The sequence below is a fragment of the Natrix helvetica genome, assembly GCF_964273705.1.
Source record: "Natrix helvetica genome assembly, chromosome: 14".
In the NCBI taxonomy this organism is placed as follows: domain Eukaryota; kingdom Metazoa; phylum Chordata; class Lepidosauria; order Squamata; family Natricidae; genus Natrix; species Natrix helvetica.
The window spans coordinates 11,527,656-11,543,322 of NC_138564.1; the positions used below are offsets into that span (position 1 = coordinate 11,527,656).

At 48.6% G+C, this 15,667-nt stretch overlaps 1 protein-coding gene across 1 annotated transcript in view; it reads right to left on the reverse strand.

Moving 5' to 3' along the window:
- CABP7 (calcium binding protein 7) overlaps positions 1-7,237 on the reverse strand; it is a 35,535-nt gene extending 28,298 nt beyond the window's left edge. The window contains exon 1 of the mRNA XM_081966485.1: positions 6,358-7,237. Coding sequence (XP_081822611.1) covers positions 6,358-6,469 — 112 coding nt within the window. The 5' untranslated portion in view covers positions 6,470-7,237. The remainder of the gene's footprint in view (positions 1-6,357) is intronic.
- Between the last annotated feature and the right edge of the window lie 8,430 nt (positions 7,238-15,667).

Here is a 15,667-nt window from a genome sequence, read left to right on the forward strand (position 1 = left end):
GAAGGGAATGCTGACATGCCTGCGTGTTTTTCAAAGGGGGTTTGAAAAAAAGCTGTGGCAAAGGTTCGGCACGGTAAGGGGAAAATATTGGAGGGGGGTGAGGGAGAGAGCCAACGGATGTGTGGCTTTAGTAAGCCAGCTTCTTAATGGAATCGACAAACCTATGGCACACAGGCCAGAGATGGCAGACAGGGTCCTCACCGTGGGCACATGTGCCATCGCCAACTGCTCTTCTGGTTTCTGGCAGACACATGTGTCCCAGCCAGCTGGTCTTCGCGGGTGCCAGAGAGGCCAAAAACGGGCCAAAAACAGGCTGTTTGGAGGGCATTTTCTGGGCCGCTTTTCAGGCCAGTTTTCAGGGCATTTTGGGGGCTGAAAATGAACCAAAAATCAGGCATGCGTGCACCAGCTACTGAGGGTTTCTGGCACTCTGGCGCATGCACAAATGCAGACCTATGCACACGCATTCCAGTTTGGGCACTCGGTGGCATAACGCACACATTTTCAACTGTGGAGGGCACAATGCCCCCCCAAAAGAACCCCATGTAGCCAAGCCGTGTTTATTTAGGAAAGGGGAGACTGCTGTTTAAGACCAACTGTTCCCCCAGATAGAACAGCCGGAGCAGCCTAGTGCAAACAAGAAAGTGCATTAACATATCCATTTCGAATTACAGACTGCATGGGCGAACGAGCGGCTTATGTTTAACTTGATTGAAAGCTCTAGCAAACCCCCTTTGGCTAATGTGCACCAGTCCTTCCTTGGTTTTAAACGTGAGTTGTGGGCTTGGAGGGACGTGGTGGCTCGGTGGCTAAAGACGCCGAGCTTGTCGATCAGAAAGGTTGGCAGTTCGGCAGTTAGAATCCCTAGCGCTGCGTAACGGAGTGAGCTCCCGTGACTTGCCCCAGCTTCTGCCAACCTAGCAGTTCGAAAGCATGTAAAAAAACTGCAAGTAGAAAAATAGGAACCCCCTTTGGTGGGAAGGGAACAGCGTCCTGTGTGCCTTCGGTGTTGAGCCATGCCGGCCACATGATCACGGAAATGTATTCGGGCAGCGCTGGCTCTTTGGCTTTGAAATGGAGATGAGCACTGCCCCCTAGAACCGAGAACGATTAGCACATATGTGCAAGGGGAACCTTTACCTATGTACGTAGTGCATATTGGAGTTGGTGGCCCTTTGAGAGCCAAATGCCAACAAAAATTCTCTTTAATGTGTGCCGATTAATGTACATTTAAAGTGACAATACAGTTATTCTAAGTCTAAATAGTTTTGGACTTCACTCTGACCGCACTTTAAGAAGGCAGAGGCTGTGTGGTGTAGCGGTTAAGGTGTCAGATGGGTGCTGGAAAGGACCACAGTCCAGGCCAGAGTCAGCTAGAGAAACTGATTGGCTGAGCTAATTCTCTCTCTTAGCCTGTCCTACCTCACAGGATTGCTGTGGGAGAAAACGAGAAGGATATATGCTGTGAACCTCGCCTTGGTCTTCTAAATGAAAAGCAGATCTAAATCAAACATCAAACAGGAACAAAGCTCTAAGTAAAGTTAGAAGTGTCCCAAAGGTGCTTTTTTCAGCAGGCCACTGGACTTTTTTGTTTTTTGTTTTCTTTTGAAGACGTTTCACTCCTCATCCAAGGAGCTTCTTCAGCTCTGACTGGATGGTGGGGCATGGAAGGATTGATATTCCTTGCAGGCAGCTGGTCATTTGCACCCCTTTGGAGGATCACTGAGGTTACTTGGAGGTTTCTCTGTGTCCCCAGGGGTGCAAATGGTTCTGCAATTTCCCCTTGGAAATCCAGTTCTCCTCCCACACTGTTCAAAGGGTGTCCGTCCCGAATTGCATACCTAAAACTCTGTAGAGATTCTCAGTCATCCAGGTCCTGGTTGCCCCAAGGGTGTTTTTTCAGGAGGCAACTGGACTTTCTTGTTTATTTTACTTTTTCTTTTGGGACAACCATAACCTGGATGACGGAGAATCTCTACAGACTTTCAGTTAGAAGCGCAAGCATAAATTAAAACAGAAAACAAAAACTGGTCAGAATACTGCAAGCTGACGGTGTCTCTCCCAACTCCTGCTGACGTCACAGAAAGACCCAAGGAGCTCCATTCACACAACACATTAAGGCCAAGGTTACGTAGTCGAGATAACTGACTTAGTTTCTGGGAGTGTGTAACTAAATATGCTGCGCGGTTTAGTCAGCCTGTGGTTCAGAGACATGTAGGAACCCCGAGAGTGGGTTAGTTCAGGTTAAGTTGGGTTAAGTGGGCTGTGGGAAACCGATTTAGATCAAAAATTGGAGCACACCTCCGTGAAATGACGTTTCTGCGTAGGGTGAGTAGAAAGTAGCTACTGGAGACCAACCCAGCATATATTTACAAAATACAGTATGTTTATTCCTGTTAGCCCTTGTTACTCAGTTTTCCCTGTTATCTCGATTCACACAAGACACTGATCCGTGCCTAGTAACTCCAACCTTACAAGCTGGACTCAGGTTACTCTGTCCTAAAATGTGGCCGGTTAATCTGTGGCTCTATGGGCCACGTGAAACTCAGCCATTCTCACGCACCCCTTCTCTATGGTCCATGATGACCTTCAAACCAGGTTAGTCGGAAACATAGCTGTCATATTCCACCAGCATAGTAAGCTTGGTTGGCTTAAACCCTGAATAATTGTAACTTTTTTGTTTCTTAGGATTTAGGCTGTGATAGGATCGCACCTGTTTGCTTAGCTCAAGGATCTGCACCCTTAAACACCCAAAGAGCCATTGGGGCCTATTTCCCACCCCAAAAACAACAACCGGGAACCACAAAAGCTGAGTGGGCGTGGCCAGCTTGACATCACTCACTCCCACCCAGTCACATGACCACCCTAGCAATGCCTACCCAGCGGGCAGAGAACTGTTGTTAAAAAATACCCAAAGTAGAAAAGTAGCAGCGTTCCGTGTGGCTTCAGCATTGCGTCATGCTGGCCGCATAACCACGGAGATGTCTTCGGGCAGCGCTGGCTCTTTGGCTTTGAAATGGAGATGAGCCTCAAATAAGGTGTGGGCGGGGTGGTCACAGCAGATCAGGGGTTAAAGTGGAATTTAATTTATTATCTTTCGAAAAATATGGACACCACCATCTCTACTCAGCTGAGATCTTTTGCATCAAAAGCATCCCCCCCCCGGTCCCCAGTCCCAGTGACTGGGCATCTTATTGGCCTATTCAGGGTGCAGACAGTCTAGCCAAGCAACTCTATGTCTCTGCAAGGGTCGACACCTCTCCTCCCCCCCCAAATTGCTCAACCACCGAATCAATATCTAGAAGGAGCACAAAGAGACAGTAAGGCCCCCCTTGGAATCCTGCATTCAGTTTTGGTCGCCAGGATGTAAAAAAGATGTGGAGACTCTAGAAAGAGTGCAGAGAAGAGCAACCATGATGATCAGGGGACTGGAGGCTAAAACATAGGAAGAAGGTTTGCAGGAACTGGGTATCTCTAGTTTGATGAAAAGAAGGACAAGGGGAGACATGATAGCAGTCTTCCAATATCTAAAGGGCTTCCTTCTCCTGACAAAATTGGAAGGACAGACTTCTTGTTACCTGGTTCAAGTCAATCATTACTACTGCTTTACAAAGCCTCAGTAAGACCACACTTTGAATACATTAATGCATCCATGTTTGGTACCCATATTATAAAAAATATGTTGAGACTCTAGAAAGAGTGCAGAGAAGATCAACCGGGATGATGAGGGGACTGGAGGCTAAAACGAAGAACGGTTGCAGGAACTGGGCATGGCTAGTCTAGTGAAGAGAAGGACCAGGGGAGACATGAGAGCATCCTTCCAATATTTGAGGGGCTCCCACAAAGAGGGGGGGGGGGTCAAGCTACTTTCCAAAGCACATGAAGGCCAGACAAGGAATAATGGATGAAAATTGACCAAAGGAGAGATTCAACCTGGAAATAAGGAGGAATTTTCTGACAGTGAGAGCAATCAACCCATGGAACAGAAGTTGCCTTCGGAAGTTGTGGGAGCTTCATCCCTGAAGGCTTCCAAGAAGAGACTGGACTACCATCTGTCAGAAATGGTGTAGGGTCTCCTGCTTGGGCGGGAGGGTTGGACTAGATGACCTACAAGGTCCCTTCCAACTTTGTTAATCTGTCAACTGGGCCATTCAGTTCATTTTGGAGGGCCCCAGGGCGTAAACGTTTTCCTCCCTCCCCCAATTTTATTTGTTTGTTTATTTACAATTCAAGCCAAAGAGTTTTTAGACACACTTGGACAGTTTCTGAATGGGGGCGAGAGAAAATGACTGTTTTTATATAGCTGAAGCCCCCTCTGAGCAGGTGGAGGGGACAGGGCCCCAAATAGAGGAGTGGGTAAATGTGCCAGGGGGCAAATAGTACCAAGGAGGACTGTTTCTGTGGTCCCTGGGGGCGCGGGTGGGGGAGGAAGAATTGAGGGTTTATTAGGATATGCGCTTTGGCCCTTCGGGGACCCTTTCCACTTCCTAAGCGCCTTGTTCCCAGGTCACAATTGCTCCCACCCGGGTCAGACACGGCCTCCCACGCGGGTGGAAGGAAGATCCACACGCATCGGACTGAGTCCGGTCCAATGGCAATCCCACTCGGTTGAATCCTGGCGATTTTTTCCTCTTTGGTCACGCCGAAGATCGGAGAGACCCCACGGCAAGCTTCCACGGGGCGCGACGAACCCACGGACACGGTCAAAGGCTCTTCGCCGGGCCGTTTACGAGGCGGACCTGTTGAGCCCCGGTTGGGCGCCCCGTTTTCTCCCCCCACCCCCATCCCTTCCCATCTTAAAAACAAGGCGCTGCCAATCTCATCAACCGAGATCGCTTGTAAAATATGTATAAACACACTCCTGCGTGACTTTGGCCAGCGATCGATCCATGCGGAGCGGGGGGGGGGGAGGCGGGGGGAGAAGAAGGGGGGGGAGAGAAAAGCAGTCAAGGCGGAGAAAGAGAGATTGACAGCTCGACATTCCCCCCCTCCCCCTCTCCGCAATTCCGCGTGGACCCCTCGGAAAATCCAATCCAGAGACGCCATCGGGAAAATCTGCTGCTGTGGGGAAGGGGAGAGAGAGAGAGAGAGAGAGAGAGAGAGAGAAAGAGAGAGAGAAGGAGGAAGCGAGGGAGAGGGAGAGAGAGAGAGGAAGAAGAGAAATGCTCACTCCTCTCTACTCAATGTGACCCCCCCACGCACACACAACCCCCCCTTCCGAGGTAGCGGCAGGACTCCCCTCGCTCACCCACCACCCCGATATAACCCAGTCTTGCGTGTTTTTCTATTGGCGCACCGATGCAGCCGCGCGAAGGCTGGAGGAGGAGGAGGAGGAGGAGGAGGCTCCCCGCCCGCGTGTACGAGGGAGCAGAGTTGTTTCTCCTCCGGGGGACGGGTGGGTGGGTTAGGATCGGCGACCTCAGGGGCTGGGGTAGTTGGGTGGCCAGGAAGAGAAGAAGGGGTAGAAGAGGGGGGCGACGAGGGCGCCTGGCTTTCCAAGTTGCAACTCCGGTTGGAGGCGGCGCAGAGGGTGTTTATATCACAGGGTGACCGCCCCCCCTACACACACACACACACACACACACACGCTTGGAAGGAGACTGCCGCCCCCGCCGCTACCTGTTCCGCGCGCAGACTGCAGGAAATGCCTCTTGCTGTTGCAAAAACAGCGGAGGGGTGGGGGGGGGGGAAAGAAAGGTAGGCTCGGGAAGTGGGGCTCGGGAAGCTCCTTTCCTCTCCGCCGACACCCCCCCCCCCCGCGACAAAGACTCCTACTGGGCTCACTTTAACCCGGAATGCCCAGCACGTCTCCAGCCGGTCTCTTTTGCCTCCCCCAATACACACAGACTCGCTGCTGCGGTGGTTTCCAGACGGATTTCCACGCGTCTTCTCCCCCCCCCCCCCAAATTCAATCTCAGGTTCTCCGAGATGAATTGTGCCCGCGGGGAGAGGGTGGTAGGTTTGGAAGCCTATCCCCCTTTCTTGTCCCCTTTCGCTTCCCCCTTCCCTCTTCCCCGACCTCTCTCCTTCTTCTTCCACCGCGGCATAAGCGCCAAGGCATCCTAAACACACGCGCGCAAGTCAAAACACCTCGCCACCTTTTTTTTTTTGAGCTTGTTTACCGGCTTCCCTTTCCCGGGGTGGGTGGGGTGGATGAGTGGGTGGGTGAGGGTGAGGGGAACGTCCCCCTCCTGCACCCAACCCCGCGCCCCTTCCCCAAAGCGGCTGCCTCCCCCCTCCCATTTCCTCTGGGTTTAAGGACGCCCCCCCCACGCGCGCCTCTTTTTTCTCCCTCTGGGGTGCTCTTTCCAGCCCACTCCACGCGCCCCCACCCCCACCCCTTTCCTTTCTGGGTACCTTCCAATTCGTCTTCGGGAATTTCCACCGGGTTGGGATCCGCGGCCAAAATGTTGGGGATGGTATAAATGCCCCGGTACATCAAAGCGGCCGTCACGGGATGGAATGGCATCTTGGCGGTTTGCAGAAGCCCAAACTTTAATTCCAAATGTCATAAGAGGCGAGCTGGCTGCCACGCGGGGAAGGGAAGCAGCCGGGAAAGATCGGTGGGGGTGCGAGAGGAGAAGGGTGGGTGGGTTATCCTCCCAATTTCCCCCTCGAGACTCCGTTAATCGCTCACCCCGGGGGGCTTTGAAAGCTCCTTTAGCGGTGGACCCCGCCGCTTCCCCGCCACGCGCCGGCGGGTCCTAACTGGAACTCGCGTGGAGAGCGGCCCCCGCGGCGCAGAAGAGACATGGGAGGCTGGAAGCGGTGGCACAGGAGAAGCTCATCGCCTTCGCCCCAGGTGGACGGTGGGGCGAGCTGGCCTCGACCTCCCCTGCGTCTCGGTGCCGCAAACCGAGGCAGCCCCGGGCGCGGAGACCTCCGACTGTTGCCCCCAGCCCGGGCTCCAATTCTCGGGGATGACAACTCGGCTGAAAGTCAGCGCTTGCCCGGTTTCGTCCCTCGTGTGTGTGTGGGTGGGAGGGGGCGCTCCTGGTCTCCAGCCCCAAGATGCAGCCCCTCCGCCAGTCCGTCGCAAGCAGCTTTCTCGCTTCTCCGCAACCTCACCAAAAAAACATCCGTCTAAGTCGGTCCCTTAAAGAGGCGCGAGGAGCAGCAGGTAGGCAGAGAGGCAGGCCGGGGGGGGGGGGTTGGGGGTGAGTAAGGTGGCGCCAAGGGCTTCAGTCCGCCCCAGAAGAAGTTTCTCCAGCCGCCAGATCCCCAACAACAAACCCGATCCTTTCCCGGATCTCCTGGCAGTTTCTGACTGGAGGGAGATGGGGAGGCTTCCCTTCCCTCCCCCCCCCACCCCTCGCTTCTCGTTTCCTCGCTGGCTTCCTTGCTCCTGGTTGACTCACGGCAGTTGCACGCACGCCTTCCGCGGTCAACCGAGAGCCTGTTGTGGCAAAGCAAATACAGTAAATCGTTTTGCAGGTGGGGGGGCGGCGAGGGGGGATATCATATGCAGAGGAAGGAGGCGCACTGGCTGCCCCCCCCTCTCCAATTTCACTCCCCCACCCCAGAGGCTGGCAGGGGGGACTTTTAAGACTACGTTTCCTGAATAATTGCAGATTCTCAGATTGGAAGGTCTTACAGTTCACCCTCCGGACTTTCGCTCGGGGGCGGTGGGGGGGGGTCTCGTCTTCCTCCTCCTCCTCCTCCTTCCCCCCTCCCCGTTATGCAGTGCGGGTACTTGGACAGGTAGCAGGGATCTCTGCTGCTGGCGGGGCGCACCTTCAAAGCAGCGTCCTTGCACCTGGATGTTTTCTCGTCGGGTGCTCTGGTGGGCCAGAAAGGAAAAAGGACATATTGCTAAAAACGGCTTCGGCTGGTTTGTTTGCAGGCACGCACCCCTGGCTGTGCGTCCTGGGCCAATTCTGACTCACTCAGAATTGTGATGGGATGGGAACGTGTCTCCAAGGTTGAAGAGGGTTGGGGACAGATGGTTTGGGGTAAAAGGAGATGTCCTAGCGTTTATTTGAGGGGGTAATGGCTAAAAGATGGCAATTTTTCATGGTGTTTCTCTACCCGTTGCTGGTGCCATAGGCAGGCAGGCGGGAAGGCTGGCAGGAGGGAGAAAAGAAGGAAGGAAGGAAGGAAACAGAGGTGAAGAGAGAGAGAGAGAGAGACAGACAGACAGACAGACAAATAGAAAGGAGAAAGCAAGGGGAGACAGGGAAAGAGAAAGATGGATGGACTGATAGATGGATGGACTGATAGATGGATGGAGGAAGGAGAGGGAGGTGGAAAGAGAGATAGAAAGGAGAAAGAAAAGGGAGGGGGAAAGAGTCAGAGGGAGGGATAAGGAAGGGGAGATAGGGAAAGATAGATGGATGGATGGATGGATGAAGGAGAGGGAGGTGGGGAGAGAGTGATAGAAAAGAGAAAGGGGAGGGGCAAAGAGAAAGAGGGAGGGAGAATATAGAATGTAGAACAGAACAGAATAAAATTATTTATTGGCCAAGTGTGATTGGACACACAAGGAATTCATCTTTGGTGCTTATGCTCTCGGTATACATAAAAGAAAAGATACATTCGTCACAAATCCTAAGGTACAACACTTAATTATAGTCCTAGGGTACAAATAAGCAATCAGGAAACAACCAATATCAATATAAATCATAAGGATACAAGCCACAAAGTTACAGTCCTGCAGTCATAAGTGGGAGGAGATGGGTGATAGGAACGATGAGAAGACTAAGAGTAAGAGTAATGCAGACTTAGTGAATAGTTTGACGGTGGTGAGGGAATTAGTTGTTTAGCAGAGTGATGGTATTCGGGGTGGGGGGGAAACTGACCTTGTGTCTAGTTGTCTTTGTGTGCAGTGCTCTATAGCATCGTTTTGAGGGTAGAAGTTGAAACAATTAATGTCCAGGATGCGAGGGGTCTGTAGATATTTTCAAGATGCATGGATTTCAACTCCCAGAATTCCCCGTCAGCATGCTTGTTGTGCAAATGGGATTCAGGAAGTCTATTTTGATCCAAAAGCTTTTATATATCTGTGATCGGGATCCCCAAAGATTGGATCAACCTTTGAGAGAATGGGAATAATACAGTCAGATGTGACAGAACGAACATTTAAACTGTTGCTGTTGTTTTTTACACCGGATCCTGGACTACCTACAACTTTTCATTTAGCTACCGTTCAAAGTTACAACTACACTGGGGGGAAATGTGACTTAGGGCTGTTTTTCACACTTACGACCATGGTCACGTGATCAAAATTCGGCCGCTTGCCAAATTCATGTATGTTAAGACAGTTTGCCCTGACAAGTCAGCGAGGAAGCCATCGTGAAACCAACTTAACAACTGCGGTGATTTGATTAACAACGGTGGTGAGAAAGGCCGTAAAATGGGGCAAGATTCACTTAACAACTACCTCACTTAGCAGCAGAAACTAAATTGTAATTGTAAGTCAAGGACTATCTGTATTTTTTTCTTTTAACAAGCCCTCTTAACTTCTCCCCTACTCATCCCTCCCGCCTTTAAATCATTGGCCAGATGTTTCATTTGGTCAGGTTAATGCATACCATCAACTCACTTGGGAAATGGCAGTTCCTGAATGCCATTTTAAAACCTGTAGGAAGATTGGACAAGATTGGAGGGTTGGGAGGGAACCCGGAGGTCATCGGTCCTACCCTTGCCAGTGCAAGAAGCCATTGGACAGAGGCCAAACTTAATTGAACAACTTCACACACAGCCAAAAACTGGATTTCAGCTCCCAGATTCAGCACCTTGGACAGAGGCAGCCAAGTTCATGCCAAACCATGGAAATTTTCTGCATTTCCTTGCAGAACCAAATAAATTGATCATGTGTATGAAAACATTTTGCTTTTCGACATATAATGTACGTACAATTTTATAGCAAATTGTAGGGATTATATAAAGTCCTTCATCGTCTCGTTTAATCTACGTCTTTCTTATTTTCGACACCCATAAATCATTGTGTCATTTTTTTTCTCCCTTCAGCAAAAAGTTAATAAAAGAGCTCGAATCTTTCAGAAACCTTTTCGTTATTATTATTATTTTCCCCTTGACCAAACAGGTCAGCCTCAGCATTTCTGCAAAGTCCATTCCTTCACTGTGGAGATAATAGTATTTTTAAAAGATATAACACTCTTGCTGCAATTAATCATCCAGAAAAATCAGCCGAACGTCCATGTGTTTTCAGTGTCCAAAAGTCACGATAATCAGAATTCAGATTTCTTCATTAATCTTCAAAATCTTTCGCAGCGTCGTCTGAATTTGTATCAAAAGCTTGCTCACTATATATGTATATAAAATAAATTATGATACAGTGTAAATGAAATACCAGCTAGCCACATTCTCTCTCAGATTCAGATTCACAGAGTTGGAAGGGACCTTGTAGGTCATCTAGTCCAACCCCCGCCCACCCAAGCAGCATACACCATTTCTGACAGAGGGCAGTCCAGTCTTTTCTTGAAAGCTTCCGGTGATGAAGCTCCCATAACATCTGAAGGCAACTTCTGTTCCATGGGTTGATTGCTCTCACTGTCAGAAAATTCCTCCTTATTTCCTGGTTGAATCTCTCTTTGATCAGTTTCCATCCATTATTCCTTGTTTGGCCTTCAGGTGCTTTGGATAATAGCTTGACCCCCTCCCCTCTGTGGGGGATAGGGCTTGCTTTATTTTAAGAAGCCCCTCCCAAGCATCCAGCTCTGTATTAATCATTTTTCTGCATTTATGTAACACCCCAGGCCACTAACTAACTATTTAAGCCTGGAAATGCACAAACTACTAATGAGCAGAAGCAACTCCACTTGGCACAAGGTGTCAAATGCCAGTCCTTTCTGTGATCCAGTTAAGCGTGCTTTGCACCAGGCACAGAAGGTTGGCAAAAACGCCTGTAGGATTATATTAACAGACAGCTACCGAGCTGGGGGTGACTCAGTGCTGCCCATCTTCCATCTTTCAGGATGGCATTTTTAAAAAACGGACACAGTTTTGAAGCTGAAAATGCAGGCGGCCCAGAAGAGATCCAATTAAAAACAGGGCAAAGACTCAAGAGAATTTGAGGATTCTTTTGACCCTGCGAGAACGCCAGGTCACCTTCAACGTTCGCTCACAACCGAGCCCTGCATTTCTATCGCTAAGCAAGATGGTTGTTAAGTGAGTTTTTGTCCCATTGTACCGCCTTTCCTGCTGCCGTTGTTAAGTGAATCCCTGCAATTGTTCAGTTAGGAACACGGTCGCAAGAGATGTAGAGTTAGTTCAGTTTATTGTCATTGCACCTCGTACAATTAAATTAAATGCCATCTTCAGTGTATATTATAACTACACCCATCCTTCACGTTCTATGCAATTGAATTGAAAATCTCTGATATTGCATTCATATTGCACCATATAGTAGAATTCAATATAGTTACTCCTCTGGGATAGAAACTGTTTTTCAGCTTATTTGTCCTTGTTTTTATTGCCCTGTACCGGCTGCCAGATGGTAATAGTTCAAACAAAAAAGGGAACCCAGGATGAGATGCATCTTTAAGGATGTTTTGAACTTTCTTAAGGCAGCGGGAGCTATAAAGCTCTTCCAAATAGGGGAGAGGGCAACCAATGACCCTCTGGGCCATGACCTTGACCCTCTGGAGCGCTGTCCTATCTGTCACGGTGCAATTGGTAAACCAGACACAGGATTGGCAAGTTAAAATACTCTCTATGGTGCAGCGGTAGAAGGTCACCAGCAGTTTTTAATTCAGTTGTTTCCTGAGAAGTCTTGGGTAGTATAATCTCTACTTTTGACTAGTGCTGCAAGGTGAGTTGCCACAGATCAGGTCCTCTTTTATGACAACACCCAGAAACTTAAAGCTGGCCACTTGCTCCACTCGGTCTCCATGGATAAGCAAGGGCTGGATGTCTGATTTAGTCCTTCTATAGTCCACTATAATCTCCTTGGTCTTATTGGTGTTAAGGATCAAGTTAGGCAAGAAAAACAAAATGCAGTAAATGTGGTACATGGCTCAACAGTAGTAACTGTGAGAGGGATCTTGGAGTCCTAATGGACAACCGTTTAAATAGGAGCCAGCCGTGTGCAGCAGCTGCCAAAAAAGCCAACACAGTTCTAGGCTGCATAAACAGAGGGATAGAATCAAGATCACGTGAAGTGTTAATACCACTTTATAAGGCCTTGGGAAGGCCACACTTGGAATACGGCATTCAGTTCTGGTCACTACGATGTAGAAAAGATGTGGAGACTCTAGAAAGAGTGCAGAGAAGAGCAACCAAGATGATTAGGGGACTGGAGCCTAAAACGGAGAAAGAACGGTTGCTGGAATTGGGTATGTCTAGATTAAATGAAAAGAAGGACCAGGAGTGACATGATAGCAGTCTTCCAATATTTGAGGGGCTGCCCCAAAGAAGAGGGAGTCAAGCTATTCTCCAAAGCACCTGAAGGCAGGACAAGAAGCAATGGGTGGAAACTAATCAAGGAGAGAAGCAAACTGGAACTAAGAAGAAATTTCCTGACAGTGAGAACAATTAATCAGTGGAACGACTTGCCTCCAGAAGTTGTGAATGCTCCAACACTGGAAGTTTTTTAAGAAGAGATTAAATAACCATTTGTCTGAAGTGGTGTAAGGTTTCCTGCCTGAGCAGGGGGTTGGACTAGAAGACCTCCAAGGTCCCTTCTGTTATTCTATTCTATTGTATCCTTCTATTCTATTCTTATTGTTGCCACACCACAAGCATATATCAAAGGCATCGTGGATGGAGTTGCGATGCCACCTAACTTCCAAGAGGCTCAAGTCACACAATCCACTTTGCCACGGCATATCCTAGCAACTCTGTTCACACCTTTTGCTAAGCTCAGAATGTGTGTGTGTGTGTGTGTGTGTTTTTGTGTGTGTGTGTGTGTGTGTTTTGCGGCACGAGTTGCTGGGCAAACTCCCTTGATTTTTCAGCTTGTGGCTCCGGCATTGTGAAAAACCAGAAAATGGGTCATTTCGGTAATTCAAAAGAGAAAACCTGGGTCTCTATACAATCATTTACAATGACTGAAAATGACACCTAGATGTGAGGAAGTGAAAAAAAACCCATCCAATTTCATTTTTGAGAATCTATCAGATTTGCGCTGTCTGCCCGAAGTCTATTGAGTCTTTTTAACCCTCCCTTTCCCCAACAATTGACATTTTTGCTGTTTTCAGGAGTCCGGCTTTTGATGAAAAATTCTCCCTCTCTGACAGAACAATGTTTTGGGATTTTACTGGTCTTAACAGGATAACAGAATTGGAAGGGACCTTGGAGGTCTTCTAGTCCAACCCCCTGCTCAGACAGGAAGCCCCATACCATTTCAGACAAATGGCTATCCAACTCCTTCTTAAAGACTTCCAGTGTTGGAGCATTCACAACTTCTGGAGGCAAATTGTTCCACTGATTAATTCTTCTAATTGTCAGGAAATTTCTCATTAGTTCAAAGTTGCTTCTCTCCTTGATTAGTTTCCACCCATGGTGCTTGTTCTGCCCTCAGGTACTTTGGAGAATAGCTTGACTCCCTCTTCTTTGGGGCAGCCCCTGAGATATTGGAAGACTGCTATCATGTCTCCCCTGGTCCTTCTTTTCATCAAACTAGAGATACCCAGTTCCTGCAAACCTTCTTCATATGTTTTAGCCTCCAGTCCCCTAATCCTCTGTCTTGCTCTTCTCTGCACTCTTTCTAGACCCTCAGCATCTTTTTAATATCGTGACAACTAACCAAAGAGAGAAGCAACGTGGAATTAAGGAGAAACTTCTTAACAGCGAAGACAATTAACCTGTGGAACAGCTTGCTTCTAGAAGTTGTGGGTGGTCCATCACTGGAGGTTTTTAAGAAGAGACTGGACCAGGGGTGAAATGCTACTGATTTGGATGAACTGGCATTTCCGGCAATCAGCTGTGACACATGATTTATATTAGCTGGAATTGTCGGATTTCCTGCTTTCTGGCTAATCTAAATCGTGTGGCACAGCGGATTTCCCCCCTCCCCTCGCTGTTCTACTTACCTTTGCAGACTCGGAAGGCTTCAGGGGGTTGGACTAGAAGACCTCCAAGGTCCCTTCCAGCTCTATTTGGATTGATTGATTAATTTGGCAATTGGTAACCTCTAGCTGAACCGAAAAGCTCCAGATTTTTCAATGATAAGCCAAATTCTTCTACATCCCTCCATAAGGTGAGGAGGCCACCGCTAAAGGCCAGTTTTCGTGCTTTGAATGCCCAGTGGCAACGCAGGCGCTACAGGTTGTGTACACGAAAAAAACTGTGAACCAGCAAACGTCCGTTTGTCTTTGCAACAATGGCTATGTCCTCTCAATGGCTCCCACAGCTGCCTCATTGTTATAACCTTCCGTTATTATTTCCCTCCGTCGGCTTCATTTTTCTCCCTTAGCGAGACGCGATCCATTTTCTGCCTTATTTAACACCCTGCAAACACACGGATCGTCTCCCAGGGTTGACGGGAAGGATGGGGCACCGAGCACAGATGTTCTGCCTGCTCACGTTGTTGCAACCTGACTGTCAGTCCTGCCCCGATTTGGTCCTTCAGGTAAGAAAGACCCTCGACTCCATTCGACTTCTAGCCAAAGGTATACTTTACTAAAAGCCAAGTAGATTACATTATAGCAAAGTTAGTAACACGATTGTGAAGTGAACCTGGCTCCCCAGATTCCCAGAATCTGACTTTGCTTGTCCGAAAAGGGGACACCGCAACCGTTATAAGTACAGATATCCCTCGATTTACGACCACAACTGAGCCCATAGTTTGGTTGCTAAGCAAGAGGTTTGTTCAGAGAATTTTTACCCGCGTTATGACTTTTCTTGCCACCATTGTTAAATGAATCACTGCACTTGTCAAGTTAGCAAACCGGTTGTTAAGTGAATCAGGGACTTGGCTTGTCCGAAGTTCGCAAAATGGGATCACATGACCCCGGGACACGGTTATAAACACAGGTCAGTTGCCAAGTGTCTGAAGCTTCCTTCACGTGTCCATGTAGATGCTACAGTGGTCATTAAGAGTGGGCAATGGTCCTAAGTCACTTTTTTCAGTCGTAACTTCAAACGGTCACTAAATGAAGTATTGCAAGTTGAGCACTACCTGTATTTGGTTATGGAGGTAAAAAGTTCCTATACAATAGATTGCATGAAGATACTTCCTTTTCAGTGGATTGATGAAATGCAATAAAATAGAATCTCTCTGCGTGTAAACGTATTTTCTCAGAAAATAAATACCCCATGAGATTCATCAGAGATCAGGGAGAAGCTAGAACTCCGGAGAAATGTCCTGACAATGAGAGCCATTAACCTGTGGAACAGCTTGCCACCAGAAGTTGTGGACGCTCCATCCCCGGAGGCTTTTAAGAAGAGACTGGACAGCCATTTGTCTGGAATGGTCTAAGGTTTCCTGCCTGAGCAGGAGGTTGGACTAGAAGACCTCCAAGGTCCCTTCCAATTCTGTAATTCTGCTATTCTGTATGAAAGAGTCTCCTGCGTGAGCAGGGGGTTGGACTAGAAGACCTCCGAGGTCCCTTCCAACTCTATTAATCTGAGATGAAATGCTTTGATTGGATCTCTCATTTTGCCCCATCTCCCTTCCCGAAGGGTGACAAACAGCCTTTCCCCCCCTCCTGATCAAACAGCAGAATCAATGCACACAAATAAAGTCATCCAGAACTGTCCATAT